The 23,002-nt window shown below is 41.6% G+C and overlaps 1 protein-coding gene across 2 annotated transcripts in view; it reads right to left on the reverse strand.

Moving 5' to 3' along the window:
- The window catches only part of tle5 (TLE family member 5, transcriptional modulator), an 89,784-nt gene that overhangs the window by 38,205 nt on the left and 28,577 nt on the right, over positions 1 to 23,002 (reverse strand). For both annotated transcript variants that reach the window (XM_061976268.2, XM_061976267.2), the window contains exon 2: positions 7,685 to 7,773. In XM_061976268.2, the coding sequence (XP_061832252.1) occupies positions 7,685 to 7,773 (89 nt within the window). The remainder of the gene's footprint in view (positions 1 to 7,684; positions 7,774 to 23,002) is intronic.

The raw sequence follows: 23,002 nt of genomic DNA on the forward strand, positions 1-23,002 counted from the left end.
ATGGATAAATATTAAGATTCATTTTCATAAAGTTTCGGTCTCGCAACTTCGGTAAACAGCCGCCATCTTTTTTCCCGGTAGAACAGGAAGCGCTTCTTCTTCTACGCAAGCAACCGCCAAGGTAAGCACCCGCCCCCATAGAACAGGAAGCGCTTCTTCTTCTACTGTAAGCAACCACCCGCCCGCGTAGAAGAAGAAAAAGCGCGCGGATATCACCGTACGTTTCATTTCCTTTGTGTGTTTACATCTGTAAAGACCACAAAATGGCTCCTACTAAGCGACCGGGATCCGGTTCATGAAAAGACGCAATCTCTCCATCCGCACACGGATTACTATTTCACAGCAACTGATATTCCTGTGAACCGCACTGTGGATACAACAGGAGCACGTACGGTGAATATTCGCACCACAGGGAATGAGAAGTCATCCTTCACTGTGGTTCTAGCTTGCCATGCTAATGGCCAGAAACTTCCACCCATGGTGATATTCAAAAGGAAGACCTTGCCAAAAGAGACCTTTCCAGCCGGCGTCATCATAAAAGCTAACTCGAAGGGATGGATGAAGAAAAGATGAGCGAGTGGTTAAGGTAAGTTTAAGTTTACGCGAAGAGGCCGGGTGGCTTTTTTCACGCAGCTCCGTCCATGTTGATATACGACTCCATGCGCGCCCACATCACGCTGGTTTTTAATATATTATTAAAGTTTGACTGACCTATCTGACTGTTTTTTTGACATTCCTTTAGCGCAGTTAGATGCGGCTTACAACACGGGGCAGCTTATAGGTGGACAAAGTTTTGAAATATGCCGTTCATTGAAGGCGCGGCTTTTAACCCAGGGCGCCTTATGGTGCGGAAAATACGGTAATACAAATAACGCTTTTCAAAACAAAAGCAGCACCGTTGTATTGCACACTCGACATAGATACTTTTTTAAATGTATTTTGTAATTTATGATTGGCCTCATGCGGGCCAGACAGGGACACAATTGTGCTAAAGTCATGATTTTTTATTTCATGCTTGAAATAAGAAAAGATGACTTTAAAAAAGTAGTTTTCTACTTGTGAGTGTTGATGACACAGCTTTGCAACACTTGATATTCTAGTTTCAAGCATGTTTTACTCAATATAGGTCATCACATCTGTAATATCTTACTGAGATCATTTAGGACCAAAACCCTTAAAACAAGTAAAACACTAACGTAAAATCTGCTTAGTGAGAAGAATGATCTTATCAGACAGAAAATAAGCAAATATCAGCCTTATTTGACATATTTCATCTTACTTAGATTTCACTTTTTGCAGTGTATTGGGAGATTGTACAAGCCTAGTCCATTTATGACGCTTCCTGCTCCCCATGTGTACATGTGTTGGGCTGTGCGGCGGGTTGTCATGGCAACATGTCCCCCGCTGTCAGTCTACCTGGGATTGTCTTTTGTGATTGGCGCTCATCAGCCCCCGGCCATGCACCGCTGCTCTCAAAAGACACTTTGATGGAGTTTTATTGCTGATTCTTCCCTCGCTAAATCGCTCCTGCTGTCATCTTTATTTTGATTTATGTATTCCCTGATCTATTTATGCATGCGACCGAGGGAAGCGGAGCCGAGGCGGGGAATTATGGGGAGGAGGCGGAGACGGATACAAAGGCTGCTACTATACCCGGGGGAGCGCCTGTTGTACATTTGCCTTTTCAGGCGCTGCAGCAGATCACTACAAAGCTTCCACTGTGACTCCCAAACCTCCCAGCACATCTGAGTCAACAGGCAGGGTCTGTATGTCTGCTCAGACGGGGGGGGGGGAGTTAAACGGAGATGCTCACCATTGGGGGAATTACCCAAACCAAAGAAAGGGGAGAAATACTCGCAGGATGTTAGTGAGGATTCAGAATGGAGCAACAAAAAGGATCCCCGGAAGCTTAGTGGGAGATCAGGTAGTGAGGAACAAACCCACCTCAGCAGGAAGGAAGGACGCATATAAAAGCAAAATATAGAAACATACACAAAGACAGACCAATCTATCCTCTAAAGTGCTTCAACTCTGATCTTTTTGCATCACATTCAGGCCAAGTTGGCAGGTAGTCCCAATCTGATCTTTTCAAATGTGACTTTGGTCTAAACGGCAATTGTTACGGCTCAGGCTCCTGCCAACGCCGCTCATCCGTCTGTGCGCACCTCGGGACACGCCCACGGGTGCGCGCGTCCCCGCCCTGCAGCAGCCACCAGCTGCATTCACTCACCGGCAATCTACACTCCTGGGTCTGATGAGGGCAGGCTCAATAAAGGACCAGTGGACCCAAGGATCGGCGCGGGAACTTAGTTTTCTCATGGTGTACCGTAAGGCTTATGATCTCTCTCTGTCTCTGCGTGTTTTCCCTCGTGTCTGACATCCTTGTTTGTTCTCCCGTGCCTCCGCAGTGTTTACCTTCCGTTGCCCTGGATTTTGACTGCCTCCCTCGTTTCCTTGACTCCTCGCTTGCCCCTGGACTTTGACGCCTCTCTCTCGCCCCGGATCACCTGCCTGCCCCATGGACTGCCGCGTTTGCTCTCGTCAACACTTGGTAACACACTTCAGCTAACTACACATATAGTCTTACACCACACACTCTTGTATTCTAGTTCACACTCAATTTCCTTAGTCCAGTAGTGTTTGTTATTATTATTATATATATATATTGAATTATTATATATATATATATATTAAATAATTGTATATACTTCCCCCTGGTGTCTGTTTGCCGTCACCTCCCCTTAGTCCAACCATAACAGCAATGACCCGAATGCCACTTTTAGGTCATTTTGGAGCGAGCTATGTCCTTCGTGTGCAGCCTGCCAGCGGAGGTGGATACTTCATCATAACATCTACTTTCCGTGAGCAAAGTCTTTTTTGGGGCAGCCAAATGTTCAGTGCATATTTAGTCAATGGTGCACAAATAATAGCAGTGTTTCCCACACATTCGTTTATTTGTGGCGGCCCGCCACGAAAGAATTACGTCCGCCACAAATGGATTTTTCGGCTTTTGGCTCGCTCGACCGCTCATAAAAGCAATGGGACTGTCTGTGAATGTTGCTTGTAGTTACAACTCCGGTGCAGTAGGTGGCAATAGCCTACTATGCATTGTAACTCCGCCAATAGCACTTAATTCACCTGGTGGGCCAGAAGAAGAAGAAGAAGACGGCGGAGTAAAAGAACGGACCGACCGGATCAAAATACGAGGGTAATATAGGTTGTAGGTAGATAAATTATAGCTGCATCGCTCGCGGCTCGTCATATATTTAACGTTAATCCGCGATTTCACCGAGCGTTTCACTCACGGTGAGCAGCCTGACGCTGCTTCATTAACACCGCCGCTGTTGTCACGTCACGTGTTACCATACCGACGAGCTAACGTGTTCAGGTTATAACCCTGTTGTCAATAAACACACGTGGAGACGGTGCTTCAGATACTGCATTAATAATGAAGCTAAATTGTCCACTGTCCACTGCAGCATGTGAATGCAATGAAAAGAATAAAATCTGAGCCAACCAGCTGTTAAAATGTTGTCCAGGTTAATGTTTTGGCCATTAAAGGCCCTTCATTTCAAGATTTCAACTGTGATCGGGCTTTAAACAGGTGGCTGACCTGTTCAGATGGGTGTAACTCAGGGGTGCTCACACTTTTTCTGCAGGCGAGCTACTTTTCAATTGATCAAGTCGTGGGGATCTACCTCATTCATATATATATCATTTATATTTACTTATTTATGAAATATATGTTTTTGTTAACAAGTTAAAGGTGTTTAATGATAATGCAAGCATGTTTAACACATAGTTAATATTGTTAATAAATTAAAGGTGTTTAATGATAATACAAGAATGTTTAATACATATAGTTAATATTGTTAATAAATTAAAGGTGTTTAATGATAATACAAGTATGTTTAATACATATAGTTAATATTGTTAACAAGTTAAAGGTGTTTAATGACAATACAAGCATGTTTAACACATATAGTTAATATTGTTAACAAGTTAAAGGTGTTTAAAGATAATACAAGCATGTTTAACACATATAGTTAATATTGTTAACAAGTTAAAGGTGTTTAAAGATAATACAAGCATGTTTAACACATATACTTAATATTGTTAATAAGTTAAAGGTGTTTAAAGATAATACAAGCATGTTTAACACATATAGATTCCTTTCTTTCATGAAGACAAGAATATAAGTTGGTGTATTACCTGATTGTGATGACTTGCATTGATAGGAATCAGACAGTGGTGATGATAACGTTCGCATTTTCGAATGGAGGAGAAAAAAAGTCCTCCTTTCTGTCCAATACCACATGAAAGTGGTTGGTTTTTGGCATCTTATTTGTCCAGCTTCTGTACTCCTTTGTATACACTTTACAAGAAATACATTGTCGGCAAACTCCGTAGCTTGCTAGCTTGTGCACGCCAGCTTTCTGAGACTCTTATTTTGTTAGCGCAACTGTGCAGTCGGTCTTTGGAGTTTTGACGACAGGTACGGCGCCAGAGTCTGTTGAAATAAAGTGTTTCTCGCCTTCCAGTCGGTAATTTTAATGAGCTAAATATGTACATAAAGTGTTGTACTTATATTCCAACTCCGCGTTCTTCTTGGTCATTGCCGCTGCCGCCGTCACCCCCCGCCCACACCACCACAAATAGATGCCTGTCCTGTGGGAAACACTGAATAGGCTATATGTAACACATGAATATATGTTGTGATTCCGAACAAATAGCTATTGTTGAAGGACCATAATTGTCCCTTATTTGCTTACATCTTACGTACATTTTGGAAGTTGTTTACGGAAGTGAGTTGAAAATAAAGCTGACGTAGATCCACGCTCTACTTAACAGCCTTAAAAAGATTCCCAAATATATGACACTATATATCCATTCATACATTATATTACTTTCATTTATTTTCACTTAAAAACACGCATTTTTAAGGAGTGGCGCCTTTTATTTTGTAGTAGTAGTACCGACTTCCTTGTTCATTTACGGAATCCAGTCAATAACCTCCTTTGTTTGCACTTTATTGAACCGTGCATGCAAGCGACTTTGAGGCCACATTCGAGCCTGTGTGCGTTTACACCGCAGTCTGATTAAGATCACATTTTACTTGCAGTATAAACAGTCAGCTGGACAAAAAAACCCTGATTTGGGCCACTTTGGCCTGCAGTGTGAACGTAGTCCTAGACTTCAGAGGCAGTAAAGAAAGATGAGTAGCATGTCTTCAAAGTAGAGTTGACTGATACGGTTTGTTCAGGGCAGATACCCTCGCGATCTTAATGTCGATATCACCGTCTAGTCATGATCACTTCCCGACCTTAAAGTCTCATATCAGAGTGGAAAGAGACATTTTCATTTAAAGTCAAGTAGTGACATTTTGATGGTTGATGTCGAGGAGCAGTTCGTACTATTCGTACCCACTTCAAATGGGTACGAATAGGTACTGACCCAGCAAGAACTTCGGGGCGGCGTGATCGTCATTTGAACCAATCATGATTAAGATCTGAATTTGTGGAGCCGAGTTATAAATGCTCAGAGTTTTGTGGCGAACCCTCTGTTTAAAGTTTGGCGCCATGCCACGCCCACCTTTTATGACGTAGGCAAAAATTCCTTTGCCCATCTGTCTAGTATCTGTCATTTTAACTGCGGTTCATTTGGTCAAAGTCCCTAGGAGGAGTTTGTTAAAGTACAACTTCAGTTTTTGGACTAAAAATTAAAAGTTTTGTGGCGAACCATCTGTTCAAAGTTTGGCGCCATGCCACGCCCACATTTTATGACGTAGGCAAAATTCCTTCACAATTTATCATCGCCCATATGTCTAGTATCTGTCATTCTAACCGCGGTTCATTTGGTCAAAGTCCCTAGGAGGAATTTGTTAAAGTACGACTCCTCTTTTTGGACTAAATATGGAAAGTTTTGTGGCAAACCATCATATCAATGTTTGGCGCCATGCCACGCCCACATTTTGTGGCGTAGGCAAAAATTCCTTTGCAATTTATCATCGCCCATCTGATTAGTATCTGTCACTTTAGCCACAATTTATTTGGTCAAAGTCCCTAGGAGGAGTTTGTTAAAGTACGACTCCTGATTTTGGACAAAAATTTTAAGTTTTGTGGCGAACCACCTGTTCAAAGTTTGGCGCCATGCCACGCCCACATTTTATGACGTAGGCAAAATTCCTTCACAATTTATCATTGCCCATCTGTCTAGTATCTGTCATTCTAATCTTGGTTCATTTGGTCAAAGTCTCTCTGAGGGGTTTGTTAAAGTACGACTGCTGTTTTTTGGACTAAATATGGAACGTTTTGTGGCGAACCATCTGTTCAAAGTTTGGCGCCATGCCACGCCCACATTTTATGACGTAGGCAAAATTCCTTCACAATTTATCATCGCCCATCTGTCTAGTATCTGTCATTCTAATCTTGGTTCATTTGGTCAAAGTCCCTAGGAGGAGTTTGTTAAAGTACGACTGCTGTTTTTTGGACTAAATATGGAACGTTTTGTGGCGAACCATCTGTTCAAAGTTTGGCGCCATGCCACGCCCACATTTTATGACGTAGGCAAAATTCCTTCACAATTTATCATCGCCCATCTGTCTAGTATCTGTCATTCTAATCTCGGTTCATTTGGTCAAAGTCCCTAGGAGGAGTTTGTTAAAGTACGACTGCTGTTTTTTGGACTAAATATGGAACGTTTTGTGGCGAACCATCTGTTCAAAGTTTGCCGCCATGCCACGCCCACATTTTGTGGCGTAGGCAAATTTCCTTTGCAATTTATCATCGCCCATCTTTCTAGTATCTGTCAATTTAACCGCGGTTCATTTGGTCAAAGTCCCTAGGAGGAGTTTTTAAAAGTACGACTGCTGTTTTTGGACTAAAAATGGACAGTTTTGCCGAGAACCATCTGTTCAAAGTTTGGCGCCATGTCACGCCCACATTTCATGACATAGGCAAAATTCCTTTACAATTTGTCATCGACCATCTGTGTAGTATCTGTCAATTTAACCGCGGCTCATTTAGTCAAAGTCCCTAGGAGAAGTTTGTTAAAGTATGACTGCTGTTTTGGACTAAAAATGTTTAAAGTTTTGTGGCAAATCTTCTGATCAAAGTTTGGCGCCATGCCACGCCCACATTTTGTGGCGTAGGCAAAATTCCTTGATAAATCATCGACCATCTTTCTAGTATCAGTCATTTAAACCGCGGTTCATTTGGTCAAAGTCCAGAGGAGGAGTTTTTTTTAAAGTATGACTCCTGTTTTTGGACTAAAAATGGCAAACAGAAACCAAATATAAGTTCTTGAGTGCGTGTTTTGCCATGATTTTTGTCACCATATGTGAAACTGGTGACACGGATAATTGTTTCTACTTTTCAAGGGGGCGATAAAGAGTCATTTTTTGACATTTCCCCGAAAATATCAACTTTTTTGCCGGACCAGAGGAGTTTTCATGCATGCTAATTCCCTGTAAAATACATTAGAAGTGGGAGAATAAAGATAAACGGAGCAATTCCAACAGGGTAAAAACAATGACGTCATTATTTTGATCACATGGTCACATTCCACAGGTTTCAAAGAGAAAAGCCACAATTGACTGAACTAACATTTCTCTGTCAAGCCTTGAAGACAACTTTAATTACAAGGAATGAGAAACAATCACTCAGTTGGTCTTTTGTCTTCTCACCTGTGGTACTGCGCTTGGAGGAATTGGAACTCGTCCTTGATCCTGTCGCACGAGTCAGACGTGGTGAATTTCAGCTGCTGCGATGAAGCCTGCAGAAAAAGAGCTGGGTGAGAACGACCACAAGACCATCATCGGCGAGAGCGAGAGACAGAAGAGGAGTTTTCAAATAAATTCAAGTTTAAATGACCAATGATTGTCACACACACACTAGGTGTGGCCAAATTATTCTCTGCATTTGACCCATCACCCTTGATCACCCCCTGGGAGGTGAGGGGAGCAGTGGGCCGCAGTGGTGGCTGCGCCCGGGAATCATTTTTGGTAATTTAACCCCAAATTCCAAGCCTTGATGCTGAGTGCCAAGCAGGGAGGTAATGGCTCCCATTTTTATAGTCTTTGGTATGATAACTCACAACCTACCCATCTCAGGGCGGACACTCTAACTAACCACTAGGCCACTGAGTATGTTTCAACTGCAACAAATAGGAAACTGCTAGCTGACACACAACACAACTTTGTTTTTGACACATTTTTCAACCACATTTGTCAAGCAGAACTTTCATGACAAATCCAGTCTTTTTTTTTGTCCTACCGATTCACCTCAAGTCCACCGCTGCCATGTTACGGTACCTGGGTTACGCGTGATGTCACGGTGCCCGGTTGTCGACTTAGCTGGCTCTTTGCACCGCTCACTCCAGCAGCACTGAGAGCGGACTCAGCCAGACAACTTCTAGGTAATATTGCAATTTTCAATGCGAAGCAATTGACTCAAAAGACATACCGTATTTTCCACACTATTAGCCACACCTAAAAACCACAAATTTACTCAAAAGCTGACAGTGCGGCTTATAACCCGGTGCGCTTTATATATGGATTAATATTAAGATTCATTTTCATAAAGTTTCGGTCTCGCAACTACGGTAAACAGCCGCCATCTTTTTTCCCCGTAGAAGAGGAAGTGCTTCTTCTTCTACGCAAGCAACCGCCAAGGTAAGCACCCGCCCCCATAGAACAGGAAGCGCTTCTTCTTCTACTGTAAGCAACCACCCGCCCGCGTAGAAGAAGAAGAAGAAGAAGCGCGCGGATATTACGTTTCATTTCCTTTGTGTGTTTACATCTGTAAAGACCACAAAATGGCTCCTACTAAGCGACAGGTTTCCGGTTCATGAAAAGACGCAATCTCTCCATCCGCACACGGATTACTATTTCACAGCAACTGCCTAAAGACTTTCAAGAAAAGCTGGCTACTTTCCGTGCATATTGTAAAAACAAGATAGCTGAAAAAAAGATCCGGCCAGAGAACATTATCAACATGGACGAGGTTCCACTGACTTTTGATATTCCTGTGAACCGCACTGTGGATACAACGGGAGCACGTACGGTGAATATTCGCACCACAGGGAATGAGAAGTCATCCTTCACTGTGGTTCTAGCTTGCCATGCTAATGGCCAGAAACTTCCACCCATGGTGATATTCAAAAGGAAGACCTTGCCAAAAGAGACCTTTCCAGCCGGCGTCATCATAAAAGCCAACTCGAAGGGATGGATGGATGAAGAAATGATGAGCGAGTGGTTAAGGTAAGTTTACGCGAAGAGGCCGGGTGGCTTTTTTCACGCAGCTCCGTCCATGTTGATATACGACTCCATGCGCGCCCACATCACGCTGGTTTTTAATATATTATTAAAGTTTGACTGACCTATCTGACTGTTTTTTTGACATTCCTTTAGCGCAGTTAGATGCGGCTTATAACACGGGGCGGCTTATAGGTGGACAAAGTTTTGAAATATGCCGTTCATTGAAGGCGCGGCTTATAACCCAGGGCGCCTTATGGTGCGGAAAATACGGTAAGTTTAGTCAGGCTCCACTTTTCCAAATTGATGCTAATATACATCAACTTTGCTATTGACGTCCCACGGATTAGCATCAACCATTTTACACGGAAATTTCCAAATGTATTAATGACAAATACAACTAAGACGCTGGTGTGTAGTAAGTAATATGTAATATATGTAATATGGGTTGTACTTGTGTAGCGCTTTTCTATACTCAAAGCGCTTCGACGCTATTTCCACATTCACCCATTCACACACTGATGGCGGGAGCTGCCTAACCACCACCAGGGCCGGCCCGTGGCATAGGCCGTATAGGCAAATGCTAAGGGCGCCGTCCATCAGGGGGCGCCACGCCAGTGCCACAAATGTTGGAGAGAAAAAAAAAGAAAAAAAAAAAAAGAAAAGTTGGTACTATTATTTCTAAATACAAAAAATAATCCCACGTTAATTAAAATGCAAAGTAAAGCCTATTTAATAGAAATATTATTTGTTACAACATTACGCCCCCCCCCCCCCCCCCCCCCCCCGCACAGTGCGCCCCCTCCCTTCCCGTATCATGACTCTTTTTGGACGTCACCACATCAAAAAATCAACACAAGATGTCAAAACGGCCAAAACTGTCAGGTGCCCAGGGAAGAAAAAAGAGAAAAGAAGAGGAGGAGAAAGGAGAAAAGACAGAGGTAGCAGGTAGGTAACGTTAGCCTACATGAAATGATTTGTCTGTTACAGAATGTGATAGTAACCTGGCTTTTTAGCATTAAGCTAATGTTACATGATTCGGCAATTGCTAATCAATAAATAGCTAGTTCTGTTTTAACGTCGGGTTAATATTGTGGAGGGGGCTAAATTGTTATGGAAAATAATAATGTAACGTTAGGTAATTACAGTACTCCCACCTTACATTCCTCAGGGACATTTGTATTAGATCTTTTAAGCAGGTGTTTTTTGTTTACATTGTTATTGCCTTCTGGTTAGCTAATGTTTGCCCTGCAGGTAATAGTCACTTTTCCACCCCTTTATATATTAGGTATAGTTGTAAGTAAAAAAAAAAAAGGTCAAAGACAAAGCTATTCGGTTTCTTGTGAGTATATACACTTCACTGCTGATGTGGGGGGGGGGGGGGCGCCACCTAAAATCTTGCCGAGGGCGCCAGATTGGTTAGGGCCGGGCCTGACCACCACCCATCAGGAGCAAGGGTGAAGTGTCTTGCTCAACGACACAACGGACGTGACGAGGTTGGTAGAAGGTGGGGATTGAACCAGGAACCCTCAGGCTGCTAGCACGGCCACTCTCTCCACCGCGCCACGCCGTAACACAAACTATACGATATATCTTGAAACGTCTTGGACTTGCAACTGAGACTCAGAAATGTGACAATAAAACAAGATGTACAACAAATGGACAGTAGTTATGACATACTTGCCAACCCTCCGGGATTTTCCGGGAGACTCCCGAAATTCAGCACCTCTCCCGAAAACCTCCCGGGACAAATTTTCTCCCGAAAAACTCCCGAAATTCAGGCGGACCTGAGTGACGTGTTGACAACACACAACAACAGTGGCTACCGTAAAGCAGTTTGTCTGCCGTAAACAGCAATGTTGTGACACTTTTAAAAAGGACAATACTGCCATCTACTGTACATGCATATGTGACCCACCCATAATGTGTCACATTTTTGTGTTGATTTATTTATTTTATTTTGTGGTTTGAATTCGTTTTTGGAGCTGTCATTACACATTTATCAGTATTCACATTGGTCAGTAGGGGGCAGTAGGGCGTTTCTTCCCAATTGAATGCTATCACCTGCAGACCGGAAAGTGTCTTGTCATTCTGATGAGCGCGACCAGTCTGTGAACAATTAAAACGTCCTGTGTGCTTTTTCCTCCTGTATAACAGGTTAGTTTTGGTGAATCAACTCACTGAATAATATCCATGTGATCTTTATAAGTTTAAGTACACATTCTGATGGTGGAGCCTAACTCTAAAGTGTTTGTGAGTTGTAGTTTGTAAATGAACACTGAAATTCAAGTATTTATTTTATTTTTATATATATATTAGAGATGATTAGAGATAATCCGCGGATCGGGCGCATGAAATTAAAAAAAATTTGATTTTATCCGCGGGTCGGGTCGGGTCGGGTGGTTGAAAAAAAAAAAAATTAGATTTTAAATAGATTCAGGCGGGTGGCAGTTAAACCAATTGGGAAATATATATACATAGTTAAATGTTGTTACCCACATACGAAAAACGAGCAGGCACCTGCAGCATATGCCACAACAGAAGAAAAAAAAAAAAAGAGATGGACACTTTTACGGAGCAGAGAAGGGACGCCTCGCCGGGGTCCGGGACCGAGGCCCCTTCCCCCGAGAGGGCCCCACCGGGAGCCGTAGCTGAGGCGATCCGCGAGAAGGGCCCGACGCACGTCCAGGGTCACCACCGCGCCCACCGCACAGACACCCCGCCTCGTCCGCCTTCGCCGCGGCCGGCGTCACGCGCAGCAGGTAAGCAGCTTACCTGCCCGCCACCCCCGTGGCCGGGGGCTCGTAACAGGGGTCACTCCGCGCGCTCCGCCCGCGCAGCTTACCTGCCCGCCACCCCTGTTGCCGGGGGCGTGTAACAGGGGTCACTCCGCGCGCAGTGCGCTCATGAAAGGGGTGGGGCTCACCCTGGTTGATATAGACAGCAGGACGGTGGCCATGGAAGTTGGAACCCGCTAAGGAGTGTGTAACAACCCACCTGCCGAATCAACTAGGCCTGAAAATGGATGGCGCTGGAGCGTCGGGCCCATACCCGGCCGTCGCCGGCAGCGAGACGCGCTTGGAGGTGCGCTCAGCGCGGCTCCCATATGATTGCGCACTGGTGTGCGTCTGGGTCGTGACAGCGTGGCACGCGAATGTCTGTGCTGCATTGGATCAGTCTCCTTTCTTTAACAGGCAAAAGCTTTATAACCTCACTAATGCCTTGCATCGTCTATATTAGATATATAACAACGGGCGGGTGCGGGCGGGTGCGGTTCTGATCAAATGTTAGATCGGGTGGATGGCGGATGGTTGACGACTTTCTGATGCGGTTGCGGATGAAATAATTGCCTATCTGCGCATCTCTAATATATATATATATATATATATATATATATATATATATATATATAGCTAGAATTCACTGAAAGTCAAGTATTTCTTATATCTATCTATCTTAACCACGCCCCCCGCCCCACCCCCGACCACGCCCCCACCCCCCGAAATCGGAGGTCTCAAGGTTGGCAAGTATGAGTTATTATAATAGGCTCATTTAAATGTTGCAATAAGAAAAATGATTTCATTATTAAAAACAATATTTTCACAACACAAACAAAAGTACCAAAAAATGGGTAGCGTTGAGTACATGTGTCACAGCTAACTATGCACATTGTACAATGACCTTATATTGACTACAATTAGGTTGCCAAAGCACAAGGATTGTCTGAAAAAGAAAAGAAGACAATAGTTTGCCAGTTGAGGAGCAGGAAGTTAACAGCAACAACTTGCCATGACGTCTAATGTGCTCCAATAAATATGCCCGCTCAGAATTAGAAGCAGAGTAGAAATATACTGCCACCTACTCGTCACACGCCTCATCTCGCCAGCAACAACAATCATTCTTTCACCCCGCCTGACTAATGCTGTTGCTTCTCCTTGTAAATCTCTCTTCATGGCCCGCTGGTGTATAGCAGCAAAGCCAGTGTCAAACCAGGACCAGGGACCACAACTCATTATTCCTCTCTAGTCTGCATAATGGCTCAGCGGGGACAAGGTGACATTTTCCCACCGAGGGGAAGAGGAAAAAAAACAGCGATTTGACACGTGATTGTAGCTCCAGGCTGGTGCTATTAGGACTGCCTTGTTCCTCTGATCCCCTGCTGGGACACTCAGCAAACAGGCGCCTTAGCATTCACACAAGCATGGCCAGGACCATGCAGTGAACACATGAAATACATACATAGCATTCACACAAGCACTGTGGCGACCCATCAGCGTTCCTGTTCTGTAACCCTGTACACTGTTTGTTTGTCTCATCTTGTTCTGTAACCCTGTACACTGTTTGTTTGTCTCATCTTGTTCTGTAACCCTGTACACTGTTTGTTTGTCTCATCTTGTTCTGTAACCCTGTACACTGTTTGTTTGTCTCATCTTGTTCTGTAACCCTGTACACTGTTTGTTTGTCTCATCTTGTTCTGTAACCCTGTACACTGTTTGTTTGTCTCATCTTGTTCTGTAACCCTGTACACTGTTTGTTTGTCTCATCTTGTTCAGGAACCCTGTACACTGTTTGTTTAATAATAATAATAATAATAACTGGGATTTATATAGCGCTTTTCTAAGTACCCAAAGTCGCTTTACATGTAGAACCCATCATTCATTCACACCTGGTGGTGGTAAGCTACTTTCATAGCCACAGCTGCCCTGGGGTAGACTGACGGAAGCGTGGCTGCAATTTGCGCCAACGGCCCCTCCGACCACCACCTATCATTCATCATTCAATTCACCGGTGTGAGTGGCACCGGGGGCAAAGGGTGAAGTGTCCCACCCAAGGACACACCGGCAACGATTTTTGGATGGTAAGAGGCGGGGAGCGAACCTGCAACCCTCAGGTTTTTGGCACGGTTGCTCTACCCACTACGCCATGCCGCCTGTTTGTCTCATCTTGTTCTGTAACCCTGTACACTGTTTGTTTGTCTCATCTTGTTCTGTAACCCTGTACACTGTTTGTTTGTCTCATCTTGTTCTGTAACCTTGTACACTGTTTGTCTCATCTTGTTCTGTAACCCTGTACACTGTTTGTCTCATCTTGTTCTGTAACCCTGTACACTGTTTGTTTGTCTCATCTTGTTCTGTAACCCTGTACACTGTTTGTTTTGTCTCATCTTGAACGGTTTGTGCTGAAAACAAAGTTTTGTTGTACTTGTGCAATGACAATAAAGACCTATCTATCTATCTTATTCTTGGCTCTTCTGGTCCCTTGCAGGTCCCAAATGTTAAACCTTCCAACAAAAGTCCTGACGAACCGAGCTGCAGTAGCCCCTCCAAATACGAAATCCTGTAAAGTGCGGCGTGAGCGACCACTTGAGTCATCTCGCTGTCACATGACCATTCTGCTGCCATGTACCAAAGCCTGAGTCCATACAAAAGCAGGCTGTTGCTGAGAGACGCCGGGCTGTAAAGCAAAAATAACCTTTTTCCATTATCTCTGCGGACAGCGCTGGCAAAAGAACACAATCGTCAAGCAGCACCGCCGCCATTTGGTTGCGTGCCACACTGAGCATGTGTCAACACAAGGCACTTAGCTGCGGGCACGCTGTGATAACTGCGCCCTGCACCGCGCCGCTTTGGCATACTGTGTGTGTGTGTGTGTGTGTGTGTGTGTGTGTGTGTGTGTTTCTACAGGTTTAAACCCTGCGAGCCCAGGGCTGGACTTGCTGCCCCAGATCTGGTTTCCTCCTGATGTAGCGCAGTATGCAACCATTTTAAACACCACTTCTTTTTGCTTTTTTTTGCAGCCAACAGCCTGAGATAGACTTTCCTGTTGGACGGCGGAGAAAGCAACAAGATGTCGGATAGGTCAATTCACTGGAGCACAAATGCTAGCGGCTGCAGGAGGCATTTGTACTACATACACATAAACACTAGTAATGACATTTGTACTACATGGACATAAACACTAGTAATGACATTTGTACCTAATGCACATAAACACTAGTAATGACATTTGTACCTAATGCACATAAACACTAGTAATGACATTTGTACCTAATGCACATAAACACTAGTAATGACATTTGTACCTAATGCACATAAACACTAGTAATGACATTTGTACTACATACACATAAACACTAGTAATGACATTTGTACCTAATGCACATAAACACTAGTAATGACATTTGTACCTAATGCACATAAACACTAGTACCGTATTTTCCGCACTATAAGGCGCACCTAAAAACCACAAATTTTCTCAAAAGCTGACAGTGCGCCTTATAACCCGGTGCGCTTTATATATGGATTAATATTAAGATTCATTTTCATGAAGTTTCGGTCTCGCAACTACGGTAAACAGCCGCCATCTTTTTTCCCGGTAGAACAGGAAGCGCTTCTTCTTCTACGCAAGCAACCGCCAAGGTAAGCACCCGCCCCCATAGAACAGGAAGCGCTTCTTCTTCTACTGTAAGCAACCACCCGCCCGCGTAGAAGAAGAAAAAGCGCGCGGATATCACCGTACGTTTCATTTCCTTTGTGTGTTTACATCTGTAAAGACCACAAAATGGCTCCTACTAAGCGTCAGGGATCCGGTTCATGAAAAGACGCAATCTCTCCATCCGCACACGGATTACTATTTCACAGCAACTGATATTCCTGTGAACCGCACTGTGGATACAACGGGAGCACGTACGGTGAATATTCGCACCACAGGGAATGAGAAGTCATCCTTCACTGTGGTTCTAGCTTGCCATGCTAATGGCCAGAAACTTCCACCCATGGTGATATTCAAAAGGAAGACCTTGCCAAAAGAGACCTTTCCAGCCGGCGTCATCATAAAAGCTAACTCGAAGGGATGGATGAAGAAAAGATGAGCGAGTGGTTAAGGTAAGTTTAAGTTTACACGAAGAGGCCGGGTGGCTTTCTTCACGCAGCTCCGTCCATGTTGATATACGACTCCATGCGCGCCCACATCACGCTGGTTTTTAATATATTATTAAAGTTTGACTGACCTATTTGACTGTTTTTTTGACATTCCTTTAGCGCAGTTAGATGCGGCTTACAACACGGGGCGGCTTATAGGGGGACAAAGTTTTGAAATATGCCGTTCATTGAAGGCGCGGCTTATAACCCAGGGCGCCTTATGGTGCGGAAAATACGGTAATGACATTTGTATCTAATGCACATAAACACTAGTAATGACATTTGTACCTAATGCACATAAACACTAGTAATGACATTTGTACCTAATGCACATAAACACTAGTAATGACATTTGTACCTAATGCACATAAACACTAGTAATGGCATTTGTACTTAATGCACATAAACACTAGTAATGACATTTGTACCTAATGCACATAAACACTAGTAATGACATTTGTACCTAATGCACATAAACACTAGTAATGACATTTGTACCTAATGCACATAAACACTAGTAATGACATTTGTACCTAATGCACATAAACACTAGTAATGACATTTGTACCTAATGCACATAAACACTAGTAATGACATTTGTACTTAATGCACATAAACACTAGTAATGACATTTGTACCTAATGCACATAAACACTAGTAATGACATTTGTACTACATGCACATAAACACTAGTAATGACATTTGTACTACATACACATAAACACTAGTAATGACATTTGTACCTAATGCACATAAACACTAGTAATGACATTTGTACCTAATGCACATAAACACTAGTAATGACATTTGTACTACATACACATAAACACTAGTAATGACATTTGTACCTAATGCACATAAACACTAGTAATGACATTTGTACCTAATGCACATAAACACTAGTAATGACATTTGTACCTAATGCACATAAACACTAGTAATGACATTTGTACTACATACACATAAACACTAGTAATGACATTTGTACCTAATGCACATAAACACTAGTAATGACATTTGTACCTAATGCACATAAACACTAGTAATGACATTTGTACTACATACACATAAACACTAGTAATGACATTTGTACCTAATGCACATAAACACTAGTAATGACATTTGTACCTAATGCACATAAACACTAGTAATGACATTTGTACCTAATGCACATAAACACTAGTAATGACATTTGTACCTAATGCACATAAACACTAGTAATGACAAGAGCTGTTAAACTCCCCACGGTTAACAAAACAGTACTGAATAAAAAATGATGGAAAAAGCGTGATTGAAAACCACACGTGATCAAATGATGGACCTACGAGCTTAAATGCCAACACGAAAACAAGAGACATTCACGTATTTCCTTTTTAACAGTGAATACTATTATTACACCATTTTAATGCGTTTTATTAGTAGATTTTTTTTAAACTAAAATGTAAAAAAAATATGGTAAGTTGCAATAATTCCACCTCAAAATGTAGTGTATATAACTGTAAATGTAGTGTATATAACTGTAAATGTAGTGTATATTACTGTAAATGTAGTGTTTATAACTGTAAATGTAGTGTTTATAACTGTAAATGTAGTGTATATTACTGTAAATGTAGTGTTTATAACTGTAAATGTAGTGTATATTACTGTAAATGTAGTGTATATAACTGTAAATGTAGTGTTTATAACTGTAAATGTAGTGTATATTACTGTAAATGTAGTGTTTATAACTGTAAATGTAGTGTATATTACTGTAAATGTAGTGTTTATAACTGTAAATGTAGTGTATATAACTGTAAATGTAGTGTATATTACTGTAAATGTAGTGTATATTACTGTAAATGTAGTGTTTATAACTGTAAATGTAGTGTATATTACTGTAAATGTAGTGTTTATAACTGTAAATGTAGTGTATATTACTGTAAATGTAGTGTATATTACGTAAATGTAGTGTTTATAACTGTAAATGTAGTGTATATTACTGTAAATGTAGTGTATATTACTGTAAATGTAGTGTTTATAACTGTAAATGTAGTGTATATAACTGTAAATGTAGTGTATATTACTGTAAATGTAGTGTATATAACTGTAAATGTAGTGTATATTATTACACTATTACTAGTTATGCGAATATAGTTGTACACGTTGGCTCCAATGACACTAGAATGAGACAGTCAGAGATTACAAAGAGAAACATAGCCAGGACTTGTGATCTGGCTAGAAAGATGTCCAGGCATGGAGTAATTGTCTCTGGCCCCCTGCCTGCGAGAGGCAATGATGAGACATATAGCAGATTAGTCTTGCTTAACAAGTGGCTGGCTAGCTTCTGTAGACAACAGGGACTAACGTTTATTGATAATTGGCCCTCTTTCTGGGGCAAACCAGGCTTGCTGATGAGAGACGGCCTTCACCCTAACCAGGAAGGCGCCATCATCCTGTCTAAAAACATAGACTACTGTTTAAGTCACATTTGACTAACTACACTAGAGCAAGCCCGGTCACAGGCAATTACAGAGCCTGCTAGTCCGGGTGAGGAGTCAGTTAAGCTAGAACTAGCCAGCACCAGGCTGGATAATTCCTGTACGCATAGCAATTTTCTTAGAATAACACACAACTCACATAATGTGTTTTCTGTTGTGAATGTGTCCGGGGTAGATATGCATTCTACTGAGGTGGCAAATCATGATGCGCTCAGTCGATCGCAGCATCAAGCAAACAATCTGAAAATTCCCGTCGTATCAATTCCTAGATATGGTCGAAACTATTTAAAGTGCACTACGTATAATAAACGCAACATTATTAATATTGCTACTACGGATAATTTAAACAAAAACTCGTCAAAACAGCCCAATACTTATAATATGGGCTTTTTAAACATAAGATTGTCTCCCAGAACGTTATTAGTTAATGAGGTCATTAGAGACAACAATCTTAACGTCATTGGTCTTAGCGAAACCTGGCTCAAACCAGACGATTTTTTTTGCGCTAAATGAGGCATCTCCTCCTAACTATACGAAAACATGCGGTGCTTGTTTTACTTTTATGAAACTAAATAGTCTTACCGTATTTTATTTTGACATGGCAACATGTGATGACTATCTCTATGGTGGTGTTTACTGTTTGTCCTCTGCTGGGTGAATCCTGTGTGGAGCATCTTTATCTTCACACTAAGCAGGTGGAATTGCATTCAAAGGCCGAGTGCAAACATAAAGACGCTCAACAACAGTTCAGTCTTGTTTTAAGACACTGATCAGTCCGTCAAAACAAACAATCGTAAGCCACTTTTCTTTTACTAAAGGTGGTGAGTAAGATCATCTACAAGCCTACTATTTCAGATACAAGTTAGGACAAGGTTGGCCAACCCACAATGTTGAAATTACAACAACAACAAAATCTGATGATAAAATGTAACATCTTATAATGAAGGCAACACATGATGTAAGTGTCTATATTAGCCTACTATCAAAATGACTTTAAAAGTCTTATATAAGTGTTATAATGAAGACAACTTATGATGTAAGTGTATTCATACATTAAGCTTGTAAGTTGAGGTACTGGTGTATTCATACATTAAGCTTGTAAGTTGAGGTACTGGTGTATTCATACATTAAGCTTGTAAGTTGAGGTACTGGTGTATTCATAAATGAAGCTTGTAAGTTGAGGTACTGGTGTATTCATACACGAAGCTTGTAAGTTGAGGTACTAGTGTATTCATAAATGAAGCTTGTAAGTTGAGGTACTGGTGTATTCATACATTAAGCTTGTAAGTTGAGGTACTGGTGTATTCATACATTAAGCTTGTAAGTTGAGGTACTGGTGTATTCATAAATGAAGCTTGTAAGTTGAGGTACTGGTGTATTCATACATTAAGCTTGTAAGTTGAGGTACTGGTGTATTCATACATTAAGCTTGTAAGTTGAGGTACTGGTGTATTCATAAATGAAGCTTGTAAGTTGAGGTACTGGTGTATTCATACATTAAGCTTGTAAGTTGAGGTACTGGTGTATTCATAAATGAAGCTTGTAAGTTGAGGTACTGGTGTATTCATACATTAAGCTTGTAAGTTGAGGTACTGGTGTATTCATACACAAAGCTTGTAAGTTGAGGTACTGGTGTATTCATACATGAAGCTTGTAAGTTGAGGTACTGGTGTATTCATACACTAAGCTTGTAAGTTGAGGTACTGGTGTATTCATAAATGAAGCTTGTAAGTTGAGGTACTGGTGTATTCATACATTAAGCTTGTAAGTTGAGGTACTGGTGTATTCATAAATGAAGCTTGTAAGTTGAGGTACTGGTGTATTCATACACTAAGCTTGTAAGTTGAGGTACTGGTGTATTCATACACTAAGCTTGTAAGTTGAGGTACTGGTGTATTCATACACTAAGCTTGTAAGTCGAGGTACTGGTGTATTCATACATTAAGCTTGTAAGTTGAGGTACTGGTGTATTCATAAATGAAGCTTGTAAGTTGAGGTACTGGTGTATTCATACATTAAGCTTATAAGTTGAGGTACTGGTGTATTCATACATTAAGCTTGTAAGTCGAGGTACTGGTATATTCATAAATGAAGCTTGTAAGTTGAGGTACTGGTGTATTCATACATTAAGCTTGTAAGTTGAGGTACTGGTGTATTCATACACTAAGCTTGTAAGTTGAGGTACTGGTGTATTCATACATTAAGCTTGTAAGTTGAGGTACTGGTGTATTCATACATTAAGCTTGTAAGTTGAGGTACTGGTGTATTCATACATTAAGCTTGTAAGTTGAGGTACTGGTGTATTCATACATTAAGCTTGTAAGTTGAGGTACTGGTGTATTCATACATTAAGCTTGTAAGTTGAGGTACTGGTGTATTCATACATTAAGCTTGTAAGTCGAGGTACTGGTGTATTCATAAATGAAGCTTGTAAGTTGAGGTACTGGTGTATTCATACATTAAGCTTGTAAGTTGAGGTACTGGTGTATTCATAAATGAAGCTTGTAAGTTGAGGTAGTGGTGTATTCATAAATGAAGCTTGTAAGTTGAGGTAGTGGTGTATTGATAAATGAAGCTTGTAAGTTGAGGTATTGATGAGACTAGTGCAGTAATAGAGTGATGCAAGCCATCTGCTGTTGACCAAAAAGGTGGCGACATCGTGCAAGAGGGTGGCTTGTGTGGACATGGAAATATGTGCAAAAACAACAAGGCTCACAAATGTGTGTGTGTGTGTGTGTTTGTAGGGATAAGGTTTTGTGTGCGTGCAGGGCGTGATAAGCTTGTGCGTATGATGCTTGGCTGCTAGAGGGACAAATATTCACTGCCATGAATCATACAGCCCACACAGCCTCTTCCTCACATGCTGGATTTGCAACACACGCACACACGCACGCACGCACGCACGCACACACACACACACACACACACACGCACAAACGCACACACACACGCACAGATACGCAGCACTTAAATGTAGGACAACGTCTAATTCGATTCTGTCCTGCTCCTTTGAGACGTAATTAAAGCATTAAAAAGCTTTGTGCACCGGCAAGGCAATTGAGACCGTCTTCAGCGAAAAATGGGATTTGTCGTTTCAGGAAATTACTGCCCCACCTCCTTCCCATCCCACCTGAAACCTGCTCACACACCCTCACTTCTGACACACACACACACACACACACACACACTCTTCCTTGCCGCATCATCACCGTCTTTGTGGCATCTATGGGAAAATAAGAGTGGCACGGTTCACAAGGTCCACGGTTCAGATCTTAAGTAGATTGTTGTTCTTTTAAACATAGCAGAATAGCATAGTGCAGCATACCTGCCAATTTTTGAAATCAGAAAAACCTAGTAGCCAGGGTCCAGAGCGGTAGGTCCAGGACAAAGTCCTGGTGGGGGGTTCAGGCTTCGCCCCCCGACGCAAAATGATTATTAGCATTCAGACAGGTTAAAATGTTGCTAAAAGCATCACTTTTCTATCAGTCACAGTGACTTTTCAAAACAAAAATATTACAGCAAAAATCATATGGGTTGATTGACATGTTTATTCTGTAAGCTAACTTCAATAGTTTGAAATTATTTTGACAGTTAATGCCAGTTATCCTGTCAACCTTTCACAAGACTTCAATTTGTTCATTGAAAGTATAAACACTTTTTACAGTAAACAAATGGTAAAACAGTACTAAACAATTCCATTAAAAAAAACAAATTGGTGTCATTATTAACTTTCTGTCCAAGCTTGTATAATCTACTGCCTTGTTCAATTGTAAAAAATATTCTGTGCCTAAAATTCACATTTCTATCACAATTATCATACTGTAAACATGGTAAGCTAACTTCATTAAAATTAATAGTCCTGTCAATAGCATGGAATTACAATTCAAATGTAGTTTTTTTGTAAGCCTTTCAAAAGAATTCAAAATATGAAAAATGAATTGAAGCCATCAGACACTTGAAAAGTGGCACATCACATCTCTAATGTAATCATTTGAACTTTTCAACAGAAATAGCACTGCAAAAATATTAAGGACATACTTCTGTATTTTGGTAGTTATGCTGTCAACATTTAACAAGATTTCTTCAACTTGGACTTGAAAGCATAAATAGTATAAACACTTTTAACAGTATAACAGTACTAAACAACTCCAATAGATAACATTGGTGTCATTACCTTTTTGTGGCTAAAATCCGAAAAACGTTGAAAGTTTTCCACTTGTATCGCTAGCAACGGCATTAGACTTGTGTTTTTTTGTCCCAACGTGGTCTTTTACATCGCTAATTCCTCCGTGTCCGATCGAAAAATCTTGTCTGCACAAGGTGCAATTCGCGTAGTTTTCACCCTTTTTGGA

Source organism: Nerophis lumbriciformis, linkage group LG14, assembly GCF_033978685.3.
Source record: "Nerophis lumbriciformis linkage group LG14, RoL_Nlum_v2.1, whole genome shotgun sequence".
Classification (NCBI taxonomy): Eukaryota; Metazoa; Chordata; class Actinopteri; order Syngnathiformes; family Syngnathidae; genus Nerophis; species Nerophis lumbriciformis.